The sequence below is a fragment of the Elephantulus edwardii genome, unplaced genomic scaffold, assembly GCF_000299155.1.
Source record: "Elephantulus edwardii isolate Elephantulus edwardi_28Jun2011 unplaced genomic scaffold, EleEdw1.0 scaffold00294, whole genome shotgun sequence".
NCBI lineage: Eukaryota > Metazoa > Chordata > Mammalia > Macroscelidea > Macroscelididae > Elephantulus > Elephantulus edwardii.
The window spans coordinates 848,818-872,586 of NW_006400044.1; the positions used below are offsets into that span (position 1 = coordinate 848,818).

At 38.0% G+C, this 23,769-nt stretch overlaps 2 protein-coding genes across 7 annotated transcripts in view; both read left to right on the forward strand.

Annotated features, from left to right (window-relative positions):
* Nucleotides 1-18,288, forward strand: part of LOC102859947 (kynurenine--oxoglutarate transaminase 1-like) — a 30,884-nt gene extending 12,596 nt beyond the window's left edge. The window contains exons 2-3 of the mRNA XM_006900760.1: nt 17,016-17,133; nt 17,183-18,288. Of these exons, the coding sequence (XP_006900822.1) occupies nt 17,016-17,133; nt 17,183-18,288 (1,224 nt within the window). The remainder of the gene's footprint in view (nt 1-17,015; nt 17,134-17,182) is intronic.
* Nucleotides 1-23,769, forward strand: part of PDLIM5 (PDZ and LIM domain 5) — a 304,885-nt gene that overhangs the window by 241,526 nt on the left and 39,590 nt on the right. For all 6 annotated transcript variants that reach the window (XM_006900747.1, XM_006900746.1, XM_006900751.1 and 3 more), the window contains one exon: nt 21,098-21,266. In XM_006900747.1, the coding sequence (XP_006900809.1) occupies nt 21,098-21,266 (169 nt within the window). The remainder of the gene's footprint in view (nt 1-21,097; nt 21,267-23,769) is intronic.

Genomic DNA, 23,769 nt, shown 5'->3' on the forward strand with positions numbered 1-23,769 from the left:
AGCAATTCCACTACTGGGAATATACCCTGAAGAGACCATAGCTGACATCCAAGCAGATATATGCACACCCATGTTTATTGCAGCTTTGTTCACAATAATACAGGTTCTTGATGAGTCTCCCTTTAATCCTGATGTCATACTCGTCCTCATGGAGTCCAGCTTCTCAGATAATTTGCTGAGCATACAGATTGAATAGGTCAGCATTAAATTGAATTCTGTTAAGTCCACAGGGACCAAGATGTGAACTTTCATCAATTCGATTTGAATTTCATTGTCATAGTAAGAACGGATTTGAAACATTGGATAGCAATGATTGAAGACTGGATGAGTTGTGGGATAATATAAAGGATATCATCCATGAAGAAAGCAAATGGTCATTACAAAAATAGAGGAGAAAGGAAAAATAAAAATGTATGTCAGAGATTCCACTGGAGTATTGAGAAACCAAAACAAAAGGAAAACATGTCGAAGTGAAAGAGTTGAACAGACAATTTAAAAGAACAGCTCTGGAGTACAGAGCAAAGTATTATAATGGAATGTGCAGAGAACTAGAATTGAAGAATAGAAAGGGAAGATCGCGTTTTGCATTTTCAAGCTGAAAGAACTGAAAAGCAAATTTAATCCTCATGCCACAATATTGAAAGCTGCTATGGGCAGTGTATTGAATGATGAGAAAAACATCAAAAGAAGATGGAGGGAATACACAGAGTCAATTGTATGAAGCGAATTGATTGACACTGAAAAATTTCAGAAATACCATATGAGCAGGAGCCAGTGATAATGAAGGAGAAAGTGGAAGCTGTATTGAAGGTATTGGCAAAAAAATAAGGCCTCAGGAACCAATGGGAAACAAATTGATTTCTTTAAATTAACAGATTCAGCCTTGGATGTGCTCACCAGTCTGTGCTAGGATATTTGAAGGGCAATTTGAAGGATCTTTGATAGTCAGTGGATTGGAAGAGGTCCACATTTGTTCCCATGCCTAAGAAAGGATTTTCTTTCTTAACACGTTGCCACACACTTTTAAATTGAGACCATGCTTAGAAACACGTTTATAGCTGTCATTTGCAGCAGTGTATTAAAGGAATGTGGAACTTATCAAACAATGTCAATGATACTACATGCATGCAAAGTACTGCTGAAGATCATTAAAAAACAGCTGGAACAGTACATAGAGAACTGCCAAAAATTCAGGCAGCATTCAAAAAAGGCGATGGCACCATAGTTAACATTGCTGGTGTCAGATGGATCCGGGCTGAAAGTAAGGAATACAAGAAGAATGCCTGTGCTTTGTTGACTATGCAAAGACATTTGACTCTGTGGACCATAACAGGTTGTGGATAATACTGAGAGGAATGGGAATCCCAAAGCAATTGATTGTGCTCACGTGGAACCTATACCTGGACTAGAAGGTATAGGTATGAGTGGAGCAGGGGAGCACTGCATGGTTTGGAATTGGGAAAGGAGTGTGCCAGGGTTGTATTTTCTCTCCATACCTAGTAGTAAATTGATGAGAAGTAGTAAATGGTAGGCCTCTATGGGTATTGGCTGGACAATGACTAGGGATGATAGAAGGAAAGTTGATGCCTTTTTGAACTGTGGTGCTGGAGAAGAATATTGAATGTACCATGGACTGCTAGGAGAACAAACATGTTTATCTTGGAGAGAGGGTGGAGCCAGGCTGCTTGTTGGTGTTAAGGATTCTGAAGCTTCGTCTGACATACTTTGGACATGTTGTAAGGCGGGATGAGTCTTTGGAGAGGGATGTCATGCTTGGGAGGGTGGAGGGACAGGGCAGAAAAAGAAGACCTTTGATGAGATGGATTGATTCAGTCACTGGGGTAATGGGGATAGGTGTGTCAGAGACCATAAGATTGGCAAAGGATAGAGCAAGGTTTAGGGCTGTTGTACATAGGGTCACTATGAGTCTCAGGCAACTTGATGGCACATAACAACAACAACAAAATCATATGGGTGTTGTGTTACTTTGGAAAAAGATATGTTTCTAAATACCGTAAAACTTGTACAGATAGTTTAATCTGCCCACTTTTAGAGTGCAGCATAGAACTAGAAAGTACAACTCAAGTATTTTTGTCTAAAATGAGTTTTTAAAAAGTACAGTAAGACTGTACGTTGTCAGAAACAGAACAGTTGCATTGCCTAAAAAAGCAAGATAGTCCTGACCAATTCTGCCTCTCATATTTATAATGTGAGCATAAAATAATTTTAATGTTTTTATAGTTTTCTCATAGAATGTAGCAAAACCTTATAGATTTAAATAAATCCTTCATTAGCCTGTATTGGTTTCCACAGTGATCTGTAATAGTTCACACAAGGATCCTCCTTAGCATTCCTGAAGGTTTGAATTGAACTTCTTTTTATTATTGTCTTAAATTAGTTTGCATACAAAATTTGTATGCATTGTGTTTCACTGATGTACATTTCTCCATTCATATGATCATTTCAATATACAGTGTTTTGGAAACTTAATCACCATTGATAGGTGGTTTTCTCTCTTTTCTTACTCATTTCCTTTAGCCTTTTAATTATTTTTTCATATGAACTTATTGACCTCGCACAAATCATGAGATATTTGTTCAATTGTGAAATTGGAAACTAGAACAGCGATGTTGACGTTGGTTGTTTCTTCTTTTTTAAAATCTTTAGTATATTATGGCAAGCACAATAATTTCATGGGGTTTTTTTAAAATTAATTATGTTTAAGTAAGATCTTTGAAGGTACTCTGTCTTTATCTGCAAAGTGCAGAGCGGGCTTCCTTTAATTGCAGCTCACCTAATGGAAATTGTCCATGTAATGTTAGTACAGAGTAAAATACAAGTCCATGTATTTTTTTTTGATGGGATATGATCTAACAAATTGAAAGGAAGAGAACTGAACCCAATCCAGGTCCCATACTCACTTTAATTAACATAACTCTGGATCCAGTTTAATCTTGGTTCTCAAAGTTGAAAGGCTAGCTGCTAACGGAAGAAACTAACCTCTTGAAATTGTGGAAATATTTGATACTAAGCCTTAGGTGCACCTGTTCCAATTCTTTATGGCCTGCATACCAGTACACTCTTCTAAGAGAAATGATAATAGTTTAATCTGCCCACTTTGCTTTTAATCAGTGACTTTCAAATCCTTGATTCCATTTAATAAAACTCGAACAGAATTCTCTAGAACATACTTTCTTCTGATCTTACATCTTAGCTTCACTTTAAACTTTTTCCATTTCTGTTGGATATTATTTCATGCTGGGATTATGAAGAATAGATGCTTATTTGTACTTTCAGCATAAGAAGCTTGACAGACAAAATGCACAGGTTCAGTGCTTCTCTGGGCCAGCATCTGTTAGCTATGATTGGAGAAGGAAGAAAGAAAGGGGAAAAGCCCTAGTCAAGCACTTGCTGTGCATAATAATAGTCAAGCATGTTTCTATCACTGCTGCCCGATTTAGTATGTATAAAATTTCTACCATACATTTGAGAGCGTATTCTCTGAGATGTTGAAATACAGTACTTTATTGTCCAAGAAGACCAGCATGTCACTTTGATGTAGCCCAGTTGTTTATGTTACTACTTGAGCCTCAGTGTTTTTAATAGGAACACCTCCTTGCAAACAAGCCAGTTGTCTTTCATGCTGTGAAATTGTACGTTACGGTTTCTGTCTTGTTCATACCATAAACATTTGTCTTTTTTTAAATTTTTTATGGGCATTAGTGTTCTTTGGTATTTTCATTATCAGCCTTAATTTTGTATTATTGAGGATAAAATATTTCAGAATTCTCTTTAAGGAATCAAAACAGTATATTATGGCCATCTCTAGATTTACTTTCATACATTCTCTGTTGCTCTCTTTTAATATAAAAGTGGTAGTTGATATATTTCCACCAACATGGAGTTTGTCCAAATAAGTAGATTCAATATTGTTGCAGTACCTCAGCATTACAAAAGTGCTTAAAGCCTTTTCTAATTAGCAAATAGATCCAATCTATAACTCCATTTCCCTTTCTGAAGCAATACATTAATTTTTGTAAATGCAGTCTCTCTCAAAATATGAAGAAACCAGCCTTTCATTCATATAGGATCCCCTCCACCTAGAATTTTACTACCATTAATTTAAAAGGTTAAAAAGTATACCAGATTTAGGGAAATAGAATACTTTCTCTGTAGGAATTTAATCCTTAATAGAATATAGAACGAGTCCTAGTCAAATCCACCTGCCCTCCACAGAATGAGATGAGAAATCTCTTCTTGTAAACCTGATGGAGGGTCACTTAAAGATAGAACCACATCCATAGGAGTGGGATTTGGGTTTTTGAATGGCATAAATGTGGTAATCTGAGCTATAAGGGACACTAGGGCAAACAAAAATAATTTCATACATTATTGATAAATATTCACTAGTTGACATAGTAAGGAAACTAGGATAAGGGAACGGAAGCTAATGATCTCAATTATCACTATCCTTTGCTTCCAAAATTAGTACTCTGAAGTTCAGATCACACTTGATGAGATCTGCTTTTTTATAATAATGGGGTTAGACATTCATTGTTAAGGACCTAGACACCTAATGGTGAATAGAAGGCATTTATTAAATAGTGAATGAATCCATATATGGGCGATAAGCTTTGACAGAAGATTTTGGAGCAAAAACTCTACACTCCTGTGGCTTTCATGATACCATACTTTTCTAGGTTTTTCTCCTACTTTTCTCTTTCCATGAAATGTTTCTGTTGCTTGAATTCTGTAAGCTTTTATTTTTGCTTACAGTTTCCCAGAACACAACACTCATTTCTACAGCATCAAATATCAGTTTACTTGGGACTCTTTAGGCAGTTCTTCTCACTCAGATCTTTCTCCTGAGTTCATATATGCAGTAGAATATCTCCATTTGGAAGAATTATAGGGACTTCAAGTCAAAAGTTCTCTTTACGTCAATGTATTGTCCTCTACTTTGTACTCATACATAGCCTAAAACCTGCCTGATTGTACTCTGGCCAGAAATACCTGGATTAATAAACATCTGGAACTGAAACAGATATCTTTCCATTATTCTAGCACTCATTTCACTGTTAACTGAAATAACTGTTTATAGATATATCAAACACAAACTAAAACTCATTCTTGTTGAGTTTGAACCAACTCATGCCCATCTTTTTCCTGTGCCACAGCTGGTCGATTCAAACTGCCAGAGATGCCACATTTGGTAAGAAACACAACTTTCTACTGACTATGCTACCAGAGCTCCCTTTTGGTTCATAACCTTCTCTAAACTCTGTGGGGCAGAAACCATAAATGACTTGGTCATAGCGGTAAAGCCTAGCACATTACTTCATACAAAATAGCTGTTTGAACACATTTACTTCATGTAAATATTTCAGGACAATTCAGGCTTTCCAAGCTTTATATTACTTATTCATTAAATAAAAATAATTCTTCATAATAGTTTATAAAATTGTTTTATTTATATTATATTTCATTCATATAAAGTATATAAAATGCTAATCTTACTACATTTCTTTAACTTTTTCTTTTAAAACTCATTGTTTAACTTTTTATTACAGAAAAAGCTTATAAGTACACATGCTAAATGGTGTCTTTTGCATGAACATTGAGGTGAACAGATGCAGGAGATTAATAATTAAAACATAGGAACATGTTCTACAGGACTGGGCTGAGTTTCATTTTCTTGCACACAGGTTTTTAATGAGTTCTATCAACTAATTTGTGGCACCTAACAACCAAATAACGTTAATTCAAAAACTTTTGAGGATAAAGAGAAAGAATCGGGAAATACAGGTGGCCTCTGTTGTTGTTTGGGTTGTTTGGAGCAGTGAGGTTAATTCTAAGTTACACTAACAACAGATTAAAACCCTGCCTGACTTTCTACATTATTCAAAATCTCTGCTGTGCTTAAGCCCATTGTTGCAGTCAGCATGTTAGCCCATCTCTTCAAGGGTCTTCCTCTCCGTTACACACTCTGTTTTTCCAAGCACAATGTCCTTTTCCAAGGACTGGACATTCCTGATAACATGCAAAGTATGTAAGACAAAGTCTGATCAGCCTCACCTCTAAGGAACACCCTAAGTGGACTTCTTCATCTTCATTCTTCCGTACTCAACATTCAAATTTAACATACAATTAGAAATGCTTGGCTTGCTTCAGGTACACCTTGTGCCTCCAAGTAATTAATGTCTTTGACAGAAGCTTTGTTCAATGTAAATGATGTTTGGTTTAATTTCTTGACTGCTGCTACCATTGACAATGAGTATGGACACTAAAGAATGAAATAATTGACTGTTCAAGCTTTTCTTTATTTATAACGATGTTTATTGTTCCTGTTGTAAGAATTTTGTTTTCTTTATGTTTAAGTGTAATCCATAATGAAAGCTAAAATCTTTGAGCCTCATTAGTAAGTGCTTCAAATCTTCATTTCCTTCAACTGAATTTGTGTTATCTGCATTCTTTCGTTGTTGAAGTCTTCCAACAATCCTAATACCACTTTCTTCTTTATATATTCTAGATCCTTAAGCTTTTCCTCAGCATACAAATTGAGCTGATAGGGTGGAAGGATAAAACTTGAGGAACACATTTTTTTGTTTGTTTGTTTTAAACTGTGCAGTATTACCTTGTTCTGTCTGAATGCTTCTTGGGCTATGTACAGTTTCTGCATTCATGAGCATAATTCAGTGTTCTGTAATTGCCATATTTCTCGATGTCAAGCATAATTTATTATTATACCTTTGCATACTGTGTGCCGACTTGGAACGAACCCATAGCTGACCCTCCAGGAGGTTTTCAGCGGCAGTTAATTGCACAGGAGGAGATTTCCCATCCTTCTCCTGTGGAGTAGCTAGGGTATTCAAACCACATGCCTTTGGGATTGCAGCACAGCTTCTTGCCACTAGGCCAAGAACTCCATACCATTGTGTAGTCAATACAATACAAACAAACATCTTTTTGGTAGTCTCTGCTTTCATTAAATATCTGTATAACATCAGCATTGATAGCCCTTCATCCAGAGCATCTTCTGAATCCATGTTGCATTTCTGGCAGCTTCCTATTGATAAATTACTCCAACAGTTTTTTAATATTGTAACCAAGATTTTACTTCTGTGTGATAATAAAATAGTTAAATAATTTCCATGTTCTGTTCAATTGCCTTTATTTTTTTTTTGGAATGGATACAAAAATGGATCTCTTCCAATCAGTTGGGCTGTTGACTGTCTTCCAGATTCCTTTGTAAAATATTCACACAATGGGATAATACGCTGCATTGAAAAGCAAGGAACGCATGCAATGTTATTCAAAATGGGTGACCCTGGAGGACATTATGCTGAATGAAATATCTCAGTCACAAAGGGACAAATACTGCCTAATGCCACTGTTGTAAAACAGGACTGACATCGGAGTTGGGGGGAGACTGAGAAAGAGGTGATAAATTGTGTATACTGCATTGAAACAGATGAGGGAGAGAACTGTTTAAAAGGGATATATGATTAGTTATTATTGTCATGATGAGTCCAGAACGAAGGCTTCATAGTAGAGTGGACTTAGGGGGAGGGATTGTATAACAATGAAATAATTTTTCTTTTACTTTTCAAAGAGAAGAATGGACTGTGGGGGAGGGGTGGGCGTGGGCAGGGAGAAAAATGCAGCAATGAATGAATGGAAATCCAAAGTGTTAAGTTTCTTTAAAATTAATAATAATAATTTTTCAAAAGTGAAAAAAAGATGAATGAGCAAGTCCAGCTTTTATCTGTTTGCTTAAATACCTCAGTTGCTATTTTATCAACTCCTAGAGACTTAATTTTGGCCAATTCCTTCAGTGTATCTTGGACATCTTCCTTCAGTACCATGTCATTCTTTATCATTTGCTACTTACTGAAAAAGTTCCATGTAGACAATTCTTTTTAGTATAGTGACTCTGTATTCCTTCTGTCATCTTTTGATGCTTTGTGTGTCATTCAGTATTTTGCCATTAGAATTCTTCAATATTTCAACTTGAGGCTAGAATTTGTTCTGCAATTTTTTCAATTAGTAAATTCAAAGCATATTCATTCATTTTAGTTTTCAAACTTTAGATCTCTTCATTTTTCCTTATAATTCTGTTGTCTTCTCGAGCTGCCCTTTAAAATCTTCCATTTAACTCTTATTCATTCTTTAGTTTCTCTATGTTAAAGAACAAATTTCAGTCTCTTCTCACATCCATTTTAGTCTTTTCTGTGACATTTTCTGTTTTTCAGGTATGATATCCTTAATGTGATCCTGTAATTCATGATTTCTGTCATTAATGTTAAATGCATCAATTTATTCTTACACGGTTTTTCAGATTCAAATAAAATGTACTAAAGGTCGTATTTTGTCTCTCTTAGCCTTTTTTTTTAATTCATCTAAACCTGCATATGAAGGTTTGTTCCACAGTTTGACCTTGACCTAGTTCTGACAGATAATATTGAACATTTCTGCTATATCTTGCCACAGTTATAAGCTCATTTGATTTCTGTGTGTGCTCCACTAGGTAAGATCTGTGTCTGTATTCACCATTTTTTAAGAAAAATATTTGCAATGAATAATTTTTTTAATTATACTAAATTCAGTCTATCAAAAAGATTTCCAGCCACTTTTCTGTTACCAAGGCTATAATTTGCATCTCCCAATTCATCTTAATTTTCAACTTTTGCATTCTGGTTACTGATCATTATTATGCTTATTGATTGCATGTTCAATAAATTTCAGACTATAGAGTACAGAAAAAAAGGCAAAGTCATAGCCATGAATTTGGAACCAACTCACTGCAGCCCTTCCAGCAAATTTTTTGGAGTCGAGTGACCAAAACTTCAGTTATTTCATCTTTAGCTTTTAATGATTGTCTCTCTTTATTGCATATGGATGTTATTTCATCATTAACAGTATTATAGTGCAGATATTGAATTTTTTCTCCACTCTTCAAGTTATTGTTGTTATTGTTTTTGTCATCATTTGACTATCATGAAATGCTGAGCAGTAAACCACAAAAGTCGTCAAGTTCACAAACAGGAAATCGGTAATAATGGGATGTTGAATTGTTTTCTCATAGAAGTTCTTATCTGACTAAAAGACATATATTTACAAAGCTACAGCTTTATCAATATCTTCATTTTAGAAGGACACATACATCTCCTAAAACATGACATCTTAAGGAAATTTTTTTACCGTGAATATGGCACTATTCTTTATCAGTTTGTCATTCTAGCAAATAGATCAAGTAATTATCTGTTTCAGAATGTCCAGTACCATTTAATATCCACTAATGCCTTTGGTATTAATCGTTATGTGTTCTGTTTCATTTTTGACAACTTCTAGTTTTCCTAGATTCATACTTCATACTTCCATGTTCCAATTATTAATGACTATTTGTAGCTGTTTCCTCTTATTTTGAGTTATGGTCGATCAGCAAAGAAAGGTTCTTTACTGGGTGAAAGTGTTAGATGTAGTAATGGTGTTTTAGTAATCTTTTTTTAAAGTTATGCTCTTTTAGAGACTGTAATGAATATTAGGGGTCAAATTATACATCTAAAATTTTCTTCAAAATAATTTAGAGCTGAAAAAAAGAGTATGGGTTATAAGTGATACATGATCATTATGATTTGATAATTTTCAAAACTTAATTCATTCCCATTGTTGAAATACACTTATTTTCAAAATAATTAGATAGTTCTTTACCATTTTCTAAAAATTATGATAAATGCATTTCTTATTCAGAAATTATTATGAACTCTCAATTTGACAGTGCACATCATTATTATTAACTCAAAGGTTTAAGTACATTTTAAGTATTTCAGTCTAGGGTATTTTGTCATTACTAATGCTTAGACTTAAAGGAGTCTACTGCTTCAAATCCTTTTAATACATACCTAGGTTGTAAAACAAATGCACGCAGCATAAGGATGGCTGTATCTGACCTCTATTAATTCCACAGAGGAGAACTGCCACATCAGCAACATCCAGAGTACAAAACCAGTTCCTCTAAGGACAGACACTGTCTTTTATGTTCCTGCACCTATCCTATTAATTCAGCACTAATCTTAGTGCTTTACTGTGTCTGAAATATGTTGCAATGACCACATAAATCTCACATACGTATACTCACAGTTAGGGATTTATTAGGCAAGTTTACAAGTTACAATTCAGGATGGCAGCAGCAGCATACAGTTCCTCAATCCAGACAGCTTCTCAAGTGTGCTTGCACACCATTTGATCTTCAGGATAACAGGGTAGGTCAGTATTGTAAAACCCCCTTAGCCTTGTCAATTATGATATCTTCCCTCAATCCTCCAGAAAACTTGCACATAGGTTCCTGTCTCTGGCTCTAAGGAGTAGCAATTCTAAGGCAGGTCTGTCTCATAGTCTGTTGCTGCTCTCAGGTAGGTCCCAGTCTGACTGGCTCAGGAATCTCTGGTCCCGAAGATACATGCACAGCCCTCCCTACTTTTTCTTATTGTGGTTAGATTCCTGCTTTTACTGCTAAATTCACGACATTTACCTTAATGAGGCCGGAGAAGAGTATTGAATGTACCATGGACTGCCAAGAAAACAAACAGATTCATCCTGGAGAGGATTAAACCAAGCAACTCCTCGGAGGCAAGGATTCTGGGGCTTCGTCTGACATACTTTGGACATGTTGCAAGGAGGGACAGGTCCTTGGAGAGGGACATCATGCTTGGGAGGGTGACAAGACGGCACAAGAGGGGAAGACCCTCTATGAGATGGATTGATTCAGTGACTGGGGTAATCGGGATGGGTGTGTCAGAGGCAGTGCTATTGGCACAGGATAGAGCAGGGTTTAGGGCTGTTGTACATAGGGTCACTATGATTTTCAGGTGACTTGACAGCACATAACAACAAAACAACAATACAAATTCCCTCCTATTTATATGTAGTGACAAAGTTTATGAAAAAGAAAGCCATTTGAACAATAAGTACTTGATACCACATTAGTTGCATTTGGTACAGATTCACTTACTTTATACTATAAGAAGATATTCCAGGCTCTGTTTATTTCTTCCCCTCAACATGTAGGCAGTAATTTTTCCAGTGAGTTCTGTGCATTTTCACTAAAAGGTAGTGTGATACTCTAATAATTCATTTTCTATACAAATATTTATTGAATAATGTGCCAGGGACCTTTCTCTGTGGTGAGAAAAATAGTGAACTAAATAATTGATGCCCTCGCCATTTGTGAGTAGAGGATACAGCTTATGAACAATAACAACATATTAAATAAGTGCCATAAAGAAGGAGATTCACTTAAAGAATAGATAAGCTTCAGATTTATATGGGAGGTTGGTGATGTTTTAGATGGGTCATGAAGTGAGAGATAAGCCTTGTGGATAGTGAGGGTATAGCTTTCCAAGCAGAAAGAATGGAAAATATGAGTCTTTCAATTTGAACCACGCTAGTCATTCTAGATGAATAGGAGTGGCATCCACTTCCTAAACAACATGCCTCCCGAAACTCTATGAGCTTTGATAAATGTCTGTAGTTATAGAGGGGCCTCAGGCCTTTTGTTCATAGGGTCACTATGAGTCATGCTCAACTCAAAGACAATCACCAACAACAACAGGAGACTAATACAGAGATGGGAAGCTGTGGTACAGTCCCAAAGGCATGTGGCTTAAATCCCAAAGGAGAAGGATGGACAATCTCCTTTTGTGTGATTTACTACTTCGAATGTCAGTTTATAGTCAATACCAATTCAATAGCACACAACAATAACGGCAACAATGCATTATGTCTTTCATTGATGACCAAAAATTCAGTTCGAAGCTACCAGTTACTCCATGGAAAAAAGATAGTTAACTCTCTCCCATAAATATTTAAGCCTCAGAAACTTCATGGGGTCCCTGTTAGTTATAATCAGCTCAGTGGCAATGGGTTGGGTTGGTTTTGCATGTATGTTGTATATAGTGAAAGAGCTTTGTAGGCATAGTCTGTAGGGAACTGTGCTGCTAACTCAAATGTGTGTCACTCACCTGACAGGTCGAATCCACGAGTGGCTCTACAACAAAAAGATGGGTATCCTCTCCCATGTGAGCTACAGCCTCCAAAAAGCCTTCTGGAGAGTCAGCTACAAGTCAATTTCAATTTAATAGCAATGAAATAGTATAATAGTAAGCAAAGGGAAGATAAGATGAGAGAAGTGCAGGTGTTACATTCTATTTAGGATCTTTGATTTTAGTTATGAATGACAAAAGAGCTTTTAGATAAAACATTTTGAACAGAGGCATATCATGATCAGATTTAGTTTAGGTTTTTACTGGCTTCCATGTTGATAGCAAAGGTAGTGTAATCAATTCAGGCAAGAGATGGTTGTAGCTTAGACTAGGATATGGTGAGAGGTGGTGAGAAGTCATCATAATTCAATGAAGAATTAATATTGGCTAGAGATGTAATCCCATATTGAATGAAACACCAAGCAATGCAAAAGCACTGTATTTAAATGATAGTAGCACACTTAGAAAGATACTTAGTAATGCCTATTGTTTAATTTTGCTCTTTGGGATACAGTTCTTTAGATTTTAAGTTAATTTTGACAAAGTGCTGCACAGTTTTTTCAAGTACTTATCATCAGTACAAAACTCTTTTTGTCAAGTTAGAGCCAACTCTTAACTGATCTTCCAGCAAGTGTTCAGAGTCAGTAAGTAGCTCAGGAGGAGTTTGCCCATCTTTTTCCTGCAAAGCAACTAATTGAATCAAACTTCAAAACTTTGTCTTGGCAGCTGAGGACCTCCAGAACCGCCCTACAGTGATTGTTGTTGTTGTTGTTGTTGTTAAGTGACGTCGAGTCAGAGGCAACTCATGGTCATGGCGACCCTGTGAACAAAAGACCTGGACACATCCTGTATAACTTTCATCCTTTCTCCAGGTTCATAGGGTTTACAAAGGCAAGCTATTACAGAAGTGGTGCCACTCCTGCTTCCAAGCTTGTTTTAATCGGGGAGCTCCCCCAAACACTGTCCACCATGGGTAACCATTCTCGCACAGTATTCAGCTTCACAGCAGCCACGAGTTGCCTCTACAGCAAGTGGACAGAACAGGGTTTTACGACCCAGAGTAATGTTTCACCAAAAACAATAAAAGTCAGGCCCGAGAGACATGGATTAGAGTCACCCACCTTTGGCTTGGGAGCATCACTTTCTGTCCATTAGGCCAACTGAACTCTCTCTATGCTGTTGTTGTTAAGTGCCATCGAGTTGGTGATTAGCAAAGAAAATTAAATTGCAAAATAAGATTGCTTAATACTCCCATTAACTAATTTGATCAATAATTCAAACCTGAATCTTTAAAAAAAATTTTCTGTTAAAAAATTCTTCATAGATTAAAATTTTCACTATATCCCAATGATCTCCTTAGTAAGGAGTTAAGTTTTCCGTGAAATTAATGAATATTATGTAATTAAATTATTTAAAATTTTTAATCTCCAACTAATAGTCTGTAGCCAAATATTTTTCCTTTGTAGTAATTAAATTTCATATTTAGTAACTTACAGATTTGAATTAAAAAAACTTTTACCCCTTCAAATTCTCAGGTATATCACTGTGAAATATTTTCAAAACAGCAAGTCGGTGCCAGTTGTACTTGTGTAATTTCACAAGTTCATATATTCTATAAGGAGCCCTGGTTAGGTAGTGGATTACATACTGGGCTGCTGACCAAAAGACCAGCAATTCAAACTTGGCAGTCACTCCAGTGGAGAGCAATAAAGTAGTTTGCTCCTTTTAAAATTTACAACCTTAGGAACCCATTGGAGGATTGTGGTAAGAATTGATTCAAAAGAATTGATTCATTGAATTTGGTATATATTATGTACTGAAAAAATAGTCCACTGTGTTGCCAAATTTTCCCATTAATTATGTTTGATTATTTTATTATAATCTTAATTAATTTCTGCTTCCTTACCTATTTAAACATTTTATCGTGCATAATATTATAATGGAATTACTACTGCAGTATTAAAATACCATATAATCTGTTAAAATGCAGTTATGTAGCCCATTAGTGCAAAGTTATTTGAATAAACTTGATAATCAATAGATTAGTGACTGGCAAGACTTATGCCTTCAATTAACAGTTAAAGAGGTTCTTACCCATATTGTTGGCTGGGAAAATAGCAAGTGGCTTTGAATTTCCTTAAGAGTTTTCTAGTGCTGGCTTTTTAAAATTATTATTATTTTAAGAAAATGTTAAAAGTATTTTTCAAGCATAGTCCAGTAGGGTACAAATTGCCCACAGAAGTTTTATGGAAATTGATCATTAGTAAGATTTTACTCCTTCAATACTATATATGATTTTCTTTTCCCCTTTGAATTATTTGAAACCATGTGTTTTCTGTAATAGAGGGTATTTTAAATGACATTTTAGATAAGTCTGTTATCATAATAAAGATTTTCATACAATTGTTGTTAGGTGCCATTGAGTTGAATACTACTCATAGCAATCCTGTGAATATCAGCGGTGGAACCTATGCTATCTATGCCATTCTCATCATCTGGAACCCATGGATGATGAACCCACCTTCAACCCCTGATGATGGACTCATCGCTTGAACTCATTGCTGCAGTCATATGTCATTCCACCTCATAGAGAGTTTGCTCTCTTTCTCTTTTTATGATTTCCCTGTCCACAGAATATCATCTTCTAGCAACATACTCAAAGTATGTCAGATGAAGCTTTGTCATCTTTGCTTCTAAAGAGCGTTCTGGCTGTACTCTCTCTGTAAGACTTATCTGTTCTTTTGGCAGTTGATGAGTTATTCAGTACTCTACTCCACAACCCCCAAGGAGGGATCTGTGGTGCTAGAGTTGATGAGATGAGGCCTATTTTCTTCACAGATTGTAGAAGCCACCACCTGTACACAGGTGAGAGCTCACATTGAAAGTGGAGTAGTACCTTCCTACTAACTCCACTCTAAAGGCAGAATAAATACATGATAACCAGCATCAGGATGGATGGCGAAGAGATTGAGATTGTTCACAGCTTCAGTTTGCTTGACTCCACGGTCAACACTCTTGGCACCAGTAGCCAGGAAATCAAAAAATGTATTGTGATGGGAAAGTCTGCGGTTAGGGACCTCTCCAAAATACTCAAGAGCAACAGTGTCTCTCTGGAGACCAAGGTCCACCTGATACAGGCCATGGTTTTTGCAATTACTTGTTATGCATCAGAGAGTTGAACAACGACTAGGGAGGATAGAAGGAGAACTGACGCCTTTGAGCTGTGGTGCTGGAGAAGAGTATTGAATGTACCATGGACTGCCAGGAAAACAAACAGATTCATCGTAGAGAGGATTAAACCAGGCTGGTCCTTGGAGGCAAGGATTCTGGGGCTTCGTCTGACATACTTTGGACATGTTGTAAGGAGAGACAGGTCCTTAGAGAGGGACATCATGCTGGGCAGAGTGGAGGGACAGCGCAGGAGGGGAAGACCCTCTATGAGGTGGATTGATTCAGTGACTGGGGTAATTGGGATGGGTGTGTCAGAGGCAATGAGATTGGCACAGGACAGAGCACGTTTTAGGGCTGTTGTACATAGGGTCGCTATGAGTCTCAAACGACTCGACGGCACATAACAACAACCAGCATGTTGTTCATGAAGATGACACAGGCTAAAACAAAGATTAGATCTGTTGTTCATAGGGTTGCTCTGAGTTGTGAGCAACTCAATGCGCTTCAAACAATAATATGCCATGAAAGCACCAAACAAGAACTTCAGTCAGGTACTAAATAGCATCCGTCTAAGATTCTCATTAAAGGAACCCCAATGGCACAGAGCAGTTATCCCAATGGCATAATGTATTAGTCTCCTAATCAAGAGTTTAGCAGTTCAAATTTACCAGCTGTTTTGTAGGAAAAAGTCTCGTTCTGTAAAAAAATTACCGACTCATAAACCTATCGGGAGATCACTCTGAGTCAGAATCAACTCAACGGCAGAAGACTGATTTTGGCTTAATAATCTCATTGTTATGCCTGCTTTCTTATTAATTATTTTAATGTCATATGCATAGGTATGTGTTTGGACAGGCATGCACAACTCAAGTATGGTAGGGGCCTATATGCAGTGCTACCACCAAAAGTTTTAGATAAATGTTGTTGTTGTTGTTGATTGCCTTCGAGTCAAGCACAACTCATAGTGACCCTATGAACATAAGGCCTGAAACCCCTCTACAACTATCAACATTTATCAAAGTTCATAGTTTCCAGAGGCATGTTAAATGAAAAAAGACAAAACAGCCCCTAGTTTTTATTATAAATAAATGATCATTTTAAAATCTTAGTCTGGTATATTTTCTACATAACTGAATAATGTTATTGATTCTTGTTGTGTACTGGCAAGTCTGAACTGACCCATAGCTGACCCTCTAGCAGGTGTTCAGAGGCAGTAAATTGCATGGGACATTTAAATCTTACAAGTAGTGAAATAATGGTCAGACTTATGGTTTTGGAAAAATAGCATAGAATAGTTTATAGAAGAGGTACAGAGAGGTTGATAAATAAGCTGTTGGGATAATCTTGAGGCTTGAGGGATTTAAGATTGGTACTCAGATACGGTAGGGTAATAATTTTGAATTAGGAAGAAAGAACAGATCTAGGAATTATTTACTGTGAAACTACTGTTAGGGCCTGGGGATTGGCAGTCAGTGACATGGGAGCCAGAGTACCATGTCTGGGTAAGTTTGAAATTTCAAACTTAGGAACATTTGTTGTTTTTGTTATGTGCCATCGAGTCACTTGCTCATAGTGACCGTATATACATGAGCCCTAAATGCCGTTCTATGCTATGCCAACCTCACCATCTCAAACACACTCATTCCCACCACTCCACTCACAGGATCATCCATCTCATCAAGGGTCTTCCTCTCCTGCGCCATCCCTCCACTCTCCCAAACATGATATCTCCTCCAAGGACCAGATCCTCCTTGCAACATGCCCAAAGTATGTCAGACGAAGCTTCAGAATCCTTGACTCCAGGCGCGCGAACGCGGCGGCGAGGGCGTCACCATCTTTGAAGGGGACTCGCGCTCCACACCATCCCTCGCCAGGCCCCTTAGACGCCATGTTGCTGCGGGGCGGAAGGAGCGGATCCCGGGTTCGGCTCCCTTAAAGGGACAAGGACGACGGTAACCTCTGGGACACAGTGGGGACAGGAGGTGAAGCGACAAAGGTTTGGGGACACCCACCACTGACAAAGGTCCTGGCAAGCTTCTTTGGGAAGCTGCTGGGGCAGGAAATGGACCCCCTCAAGAATGTGCTGGTGACTGTGGGTGCTTATGGAGCCCTGTTCACAGCTTTCCAAGCCTTGGTGGATGAAGGAGATGAGGTCATCATCACTGAACCCTTTTTTGACTGTTATGAGCCCTTGACATTGATGGCTGGAGGTCACCCTGTATTTATGCCCCTGAAGTTGAGCCCCTCCAATAATGGGGAACTGGATTCCAGCAGCAACTGGCACCTAGACCCTACAGAGTTGGCCAGCAAATTTACATCTCGCACCAAAGTCTTGATCCTCCACACAGCCAACAACCCTCTGGGAAAGGTCTTCTCCAAGGCAGAACTGGAGCTGGTGGCCAGCTTGTGCCAGCAGCATGACATGGTGTGCATCAGTGATGAGGTCTACCAGTGGCTGGTCTTTGACGGGAACCAGCACATAAGCATCACCAGTCTTCCTGGGATGTGGGAACGCACCCTGACCATCGGCAGTGCTGGCAAGACGTTTAGTGCCACCGGCTGGAAGGTGGGCTGGGCCCTCAGCCCAGATCATCTCATGAAGCACCTGAAGATTGTGCACCAGAACTCGGTGTTTCACTGTCCCACACAGACCCAGGCTGCAGTGGCCTGGAGCTTTGAGCGGGAGCAGCAGCACTTCGGCGAGCCCAGCAGCTGTTTTGTCCAGCTCCCAGAGGCCACCCAGCACAAAAGGGACCACATGGTACACAGCCTACAGTCGGTGGGGCTGCGGCCCATCATCTCCCAGGGTAGCTACTTCCTTGTCACAGACATCTCAGACTTCAAGAGCAAGATGCCAGACTTGCCTGGTGCTGAAGATGAGGCCTATGACAGTCGCTTCATCAAGTGGATGATCAAGAACAAGGGTTTGATGGCCATGCCAGTCTCCGTCTTCTACAGTGTACCACATCAGAAGCTCTTTGACCACTACATCCGCTTCTGCTTTGTAAAGGATGAAGCCACACTCCAGGCCATGGATGAGAAGCTGCAAAAATGGAAAGCTGAACTCACACCCTGAAGTTGTCCCTTATCCCTGCCCCATCCTGTTCTTACCTACTGTTTAAGGATCCATCATTGTCCATGCTTCAGCCATTCTCAGGATGGGCAGAAATGGTACTAAGGACCCGGAATGTCTCCAGAGAGGAGCCCTCCTTCTAAACCTTGGGGAGTCTCTCTAAATAGTGCCTACACTCCAGTTTCGGAGTGGCCTGGGCCTCCCTCTCCTCCTCCCTAATGAGGTGGTAAGTCAGGCATTGGATCTTCTCTGGGCCCCCTGACTTTCCTGGTACCCAGAGGGCTGAAGCTTCAAGTCCCAGCCCCAGGCCCAGCCCTGTATTGTCCCCAGAAAAAGCTCATGTGTCACCATGCCTTTCCTCATCTGTGTCCTGAAAAGCTACCTTTAGACTAAAAACCTCAAGCCAGGACTTTTTGCTCACAATAAAGTTTTTAAAAGAATCCTTGACTCCAAGGAGTATTCTGGCTTCACCCTCTCCAGGACAAACCTGTTTGTTCTCCTAGCAGTCCATGGTATATTCAGCACTCTTCTCCAGCACTACAGCTCAAAGGCATCAATTCTCTTTCTATCATCCGTATTCACTGTCCAACTCTCCAGTGCATAGCACATAATTACGAAGACTGTAGCCTGGATCAGGCACACCTTAGTCTCCAGCCTGATGTCGTTACTCTTCAGTACTCTTGAGAGGACCCTCACAGCTGACTTTCCCAATGCAATCCGTCTCCTGATTTCCTGGCTGCTGTTACCAAGAGTGTTGACTGTGGAACCAAGTAAACGAAAACTGTTAACTATCTCAATCTCTTCACCATCCATACTGATGCTGCCAATTGGCACAGTGGTGAGAATCGTTGTTTTCTTGATGTTGAGCTTCAATCCATATAGAAGCCTCTTGGTCCAAGTATAGGTTTTGCATTAGCACAATTAAATGTTCTGGGATTCACATTCTTCTCAGTGTCAGCCCTTTTGATTTTTTTACTCCAGCTCTCTGCACATTTCATTGTAGTATTTTGCTTTCTCGTCCTGAACTGCCTTTTGAAATTTTCTGTTCAGCTTTTTTATTTCTTGATTTCTTCCTTTAGCTTTGGCTTTTTGGTGCTCTAATGCAATACTCTGAGTCCCAGCTGACATCCATATTGATCTTTTCTTCTTCTTCAGCCTTTGTAATGATCTTTTACATTCTTCATGGATGATTTTCTTGATATCCTCCCAGAGCTCATTTGGTCTACGCTCATTGGTGCTCAAGGCCTCAAATCTGTTCCTGAGATGGTTTTGAAATTTGAGTGGGACAGACTTAAGGAACATTTAGAAAGAGCTAATGTGTGTGAGAGAATTTCATTCAAGATGTCTTGAGTTTAAAAGCAATAGGATGTTTAGCATTGAAAATGGTTTTGGAAATTCATCACTGGTGCTCTAGAAGAAATCAAGTCTACATGTAGAAATGGAGAACTCACAGATAAGAATAAATGAAGTCACAAGGATAAGAATGTATAAAATAAGCAGTACAGTATTTTTCAGTCCTTTTTCTTTAATAGAAAGCACAACTTAAAAAAAATTAAAAAAATAAAAAAGAAAGCACAACTTGAAGAATGGAAACATGCTCCTAATCCAGTTGACTTACTTCAAACATGGGCAGTAATAGAGCTGCTTGGCCTGTAAATTGTCGTTTCTTAAATCAAGTGCCTGTTAGGGAACTTTAAGAGATGTACTCAGTCTAGTTGCACACCATTGCAAATGGGCTTTACCTGATTAAGGATGATTATCTTAAACTTACCCAGTTTATCGCATGCCCTTTATGTGGATTGTGTCAATATATTTATTCATAGATATATAGTTGTTATATGAAAATCAAGTCAGAACCAACTCATGGCTGACACTCTAGTGGGTTTTCAGAGGCAGTAATTTTCATGGGAGGAAATAGCTCATCTTTCTCCTGGTGGACTCCAGTTGCCTGCCTTTGAGTTGGCAGCACGACCCCTTACCCATTAGGCTACCAGAGCTCAACATCTACAACTTCAACACATTTTCACATCGGAGGAAATTGGTCATCTTTTTTTCTGCAGAGCAGCTAAAGAGTCAAACCACCACCTACCTTTGTGTTGACAGACAATTCGTTACCACTAGGCCACCAGCACCAATTCCAGAGAGAGAGAGAGATAGAAGAGAGAGAGGTAATTGTTGTACCATGAAGTCAGAACTGACCCTCCAGCACTTTTCAGAGGCAGTTGGCAATTAGTCACAGAGAAGAGATTGCCCACCTTTCTCCTGTGGAGCAGCTGGTGGATTTGAATTCTTTGGATTACCAGTGTAACTCACAGTGGATTGTACCACCAGAGCTCCCTGATACTTAGGTAGTAACTTTATGTTCTAGATCAGATGACTCATACCCCTCTGCTTGGAGAATATAGGAAGAAAGAAGGCATAATGAGTTCACTTTTGGTTTTGTTTTTTTAACACATTGAGATATTTAATGTACTATTGGTATACTTTCAAGTTATAATTAAATGCTTAAAAGGTATATCTAGATGCCTATAAATACTTCGGCATTCACCCTAACCACAATCTCTTCTTCTAAGCAGAGGTCGTGTTCTTTTTTTTTTTTTTACAACACCTATTGGTGTATCTGTCAGGATTCTTTTCTTGGTCTTGGAATCTGTTTTTTCCTGTCCTTTTCTGTAGCCACAGCTCAGTGTTTTGTGGCATAAGCTTGCCCATAAAATATGAGCAATAGAGTTAATAGTTTTTATAAAAAAATATTATTCAATTATTAGAAAATGTTTCCATCGTGCCAATTCTTCTGTGCTCTAACTCCTAGCTGTATCCACTGGAAGAGTCTCAAACAGTGCCGCTTCCTCCGGAGCAGTGGCCCCCACCAACTCATCTGTGGAGCAACCAAGTGACCAGGACACTTTAGTGCAGAGAGCTGAGCACATCCCAGCCGGGAAACGGACCCCAATGTGTGCCCACTGTAACCAGGTCATCAGGTGAGTGGCTGGACTTTTTTTTTTTCTTTTCATTTTCTTTAAGGTACTTAATACCAATGTTGACCTTTTCAACACTTCCTGTGAAAAGATTTAAAATTTCATTAGTGAAAATAATATTTCTGTATTTCTGTATAATCATTGAGGTGTAAAGATGAGCATGTAATTTTAGAATCTATTCAAAACTTAAAAGGATCTTGAAACTTTTTTATCCTAACTTTATAAATTATGAAAATGAGGTCTTTGACTTCAAAGAAAATTGACTGGTGACATACAGAAGAACTTGAGCCTTAGAGAAAAAAATAAAAATGTATTTTTAAATCTTTCTAACTCCCTGGATGGCATAGTATCTTAGGTGTTGCACTACTAATAGAAAAGTTGGTGTTTTCAATCCCCCAGATGCTCTGCACAATACTCCCTTTATTAAATATTTATAGTCTCAGTAATTCAGCGGTGTCACTGTGAATTGGAACCAACTCAGTGGCAAGGAGTTTTAGTTTGAAAGTCCTTGGGTATGTTTCTGAGTGACATGAATCAGTCACAAAAGGACAATTATTCATATAATACTACTAAGAGAAACACTAAGAAAAGGTTTACATGCATATAGAATCCATCTTAGTGAATTAACAGAGATGAGAAGTGAGGGAGAAATGAGTAGAAAAATATTTTTTAAAACATTTGCTAGGTACATACATTGCACACACATGTATACATGTATGCACACATATAGAGGTATCCGGTAGCCTAGTGGGAAGTAATTGCACTGCCAGCCGAAAAACAGGCAGTAGAATCCATTAGCTGCTCTGTGGGAGAAAGATGAAGAGTCTTCTCCTTTGTGATTTACTGCTGCTGTTTGGCCATAGATCATTTCTGACTTGATTGTACATAAAAATGACATATATATTTTAAAAGAGTATACCTGCCTAATATTTTTGTCTCTATGAAAAAACCTAGAAAGTCCCTGTGTATTACAAATGGATGCCATGCTCAGCTGCTAATTGAAAGATTGGAAGTCCAAATCCAGTCAGAGACACTTTGGAAGGAATAACTTTACTCTTTACTTCTAAACGGTGTGTGTGTGTATATATATATAAATAACCTAAAAATCAGTGCAACTCCCTACAAACTGTGCCACAAGAGCCCCTTTGTTTGTGGGAGATACATCCCATGACTCCGCAGTGGATGACTGCAACTATAAATAGTACTGAGCACTAGATATACTAGGTTTTTTCTATACATACAGATTTATGATAAAGTTTAACTGACCACTTAGGCATTTTAAGAGGTTAACAACATTAATGAATAAAAAAACAATACAATTATTAAGTATTGTAAGGATTACTTGAGCACAAGCTCTGCAGTGACTGTCAGTCTGATAACTGAGATAGTTACTAACTGAACAAAGGGCTGATTCATGTCCAAGTCTGGAAGAAGCAGAACATTGCAAAATTTTATCTTGCTACTCAGCATAGTATGAAAGTTGTTCATTTCAGGAACTTTCCATTTAATATTTTTTTAACCATAGTTGATCATGAGTAAATGAAACCACTGAGAGCAAAAATTTCAATAAGAGAGAACTACTGTGTAGGTTAGGGGACTCTGGTGCCTTTGTGGTAAAGGGTTGTTCTCTCAACCCAAAGGCACATGGTTCAAATCCATGAGCTACTCTGTGGGAGAAAAATGGGTAGTCTCCTCCTATGCAATTAAACTGCATCTGAAAACCTGCTAGAGGATTAACTATGGGTCAGCTCTGACTCCATAGTACATAAGACAACAATATACATATAAATATTGATACAGAGACCCCATAAAATGTACAGTTTTCCTATTTGTGATGGGTTGCCTCAATGGCAATAACAAAATCATTTGAAATGATTACTCAGACTCTTCATATTTTATTTATCTGCAATTAAGAATTGCATTTGACCTTTATTATATAACTATTGTTTAAGAAAGTGTTTCTAGGTTTAATTTCAAATGATGACTAGAAAGCCTCAAAATTTTATTTAAGAACCATATACACATATCCCTCTACTAAACCTAGTTTTTATTAAGTAAGAAATATATCATGAAAACAGCATGTAGTAGTGGGTGATAGAAAAGAACTGTTTTGCTGCTGGTATATTTGAAACTTAAACTAGGGACAAAGCTAGTTATACAGTAATGGAACCATTATACTCATCATATCTCAAAACCTTTAAGTTTTCACTTAGAATTACAATGAGGTTGCATTTCTCTTGTTAGTGTTGTTATTGTGATGTCCCATCAAGTGAGAACTGTCTCATAGCTGGCCCTCCAGAGGGTTTGCAGAGGCAGTAAATCACACAGCAGGAGATTGTCTTCTTTCTCCCATGAAGCAGCTAGTGAAGACCATTGTGTCTTCAGGTTGGCAGCACAGTTCATTACCGCTAAATAGGAATCCAGTTGATGATTTTCATGATCACATAGGATAACATTGTAGATATTTGCTCTGAGTTATTAACTAAGTATTTTATTCATGAACATT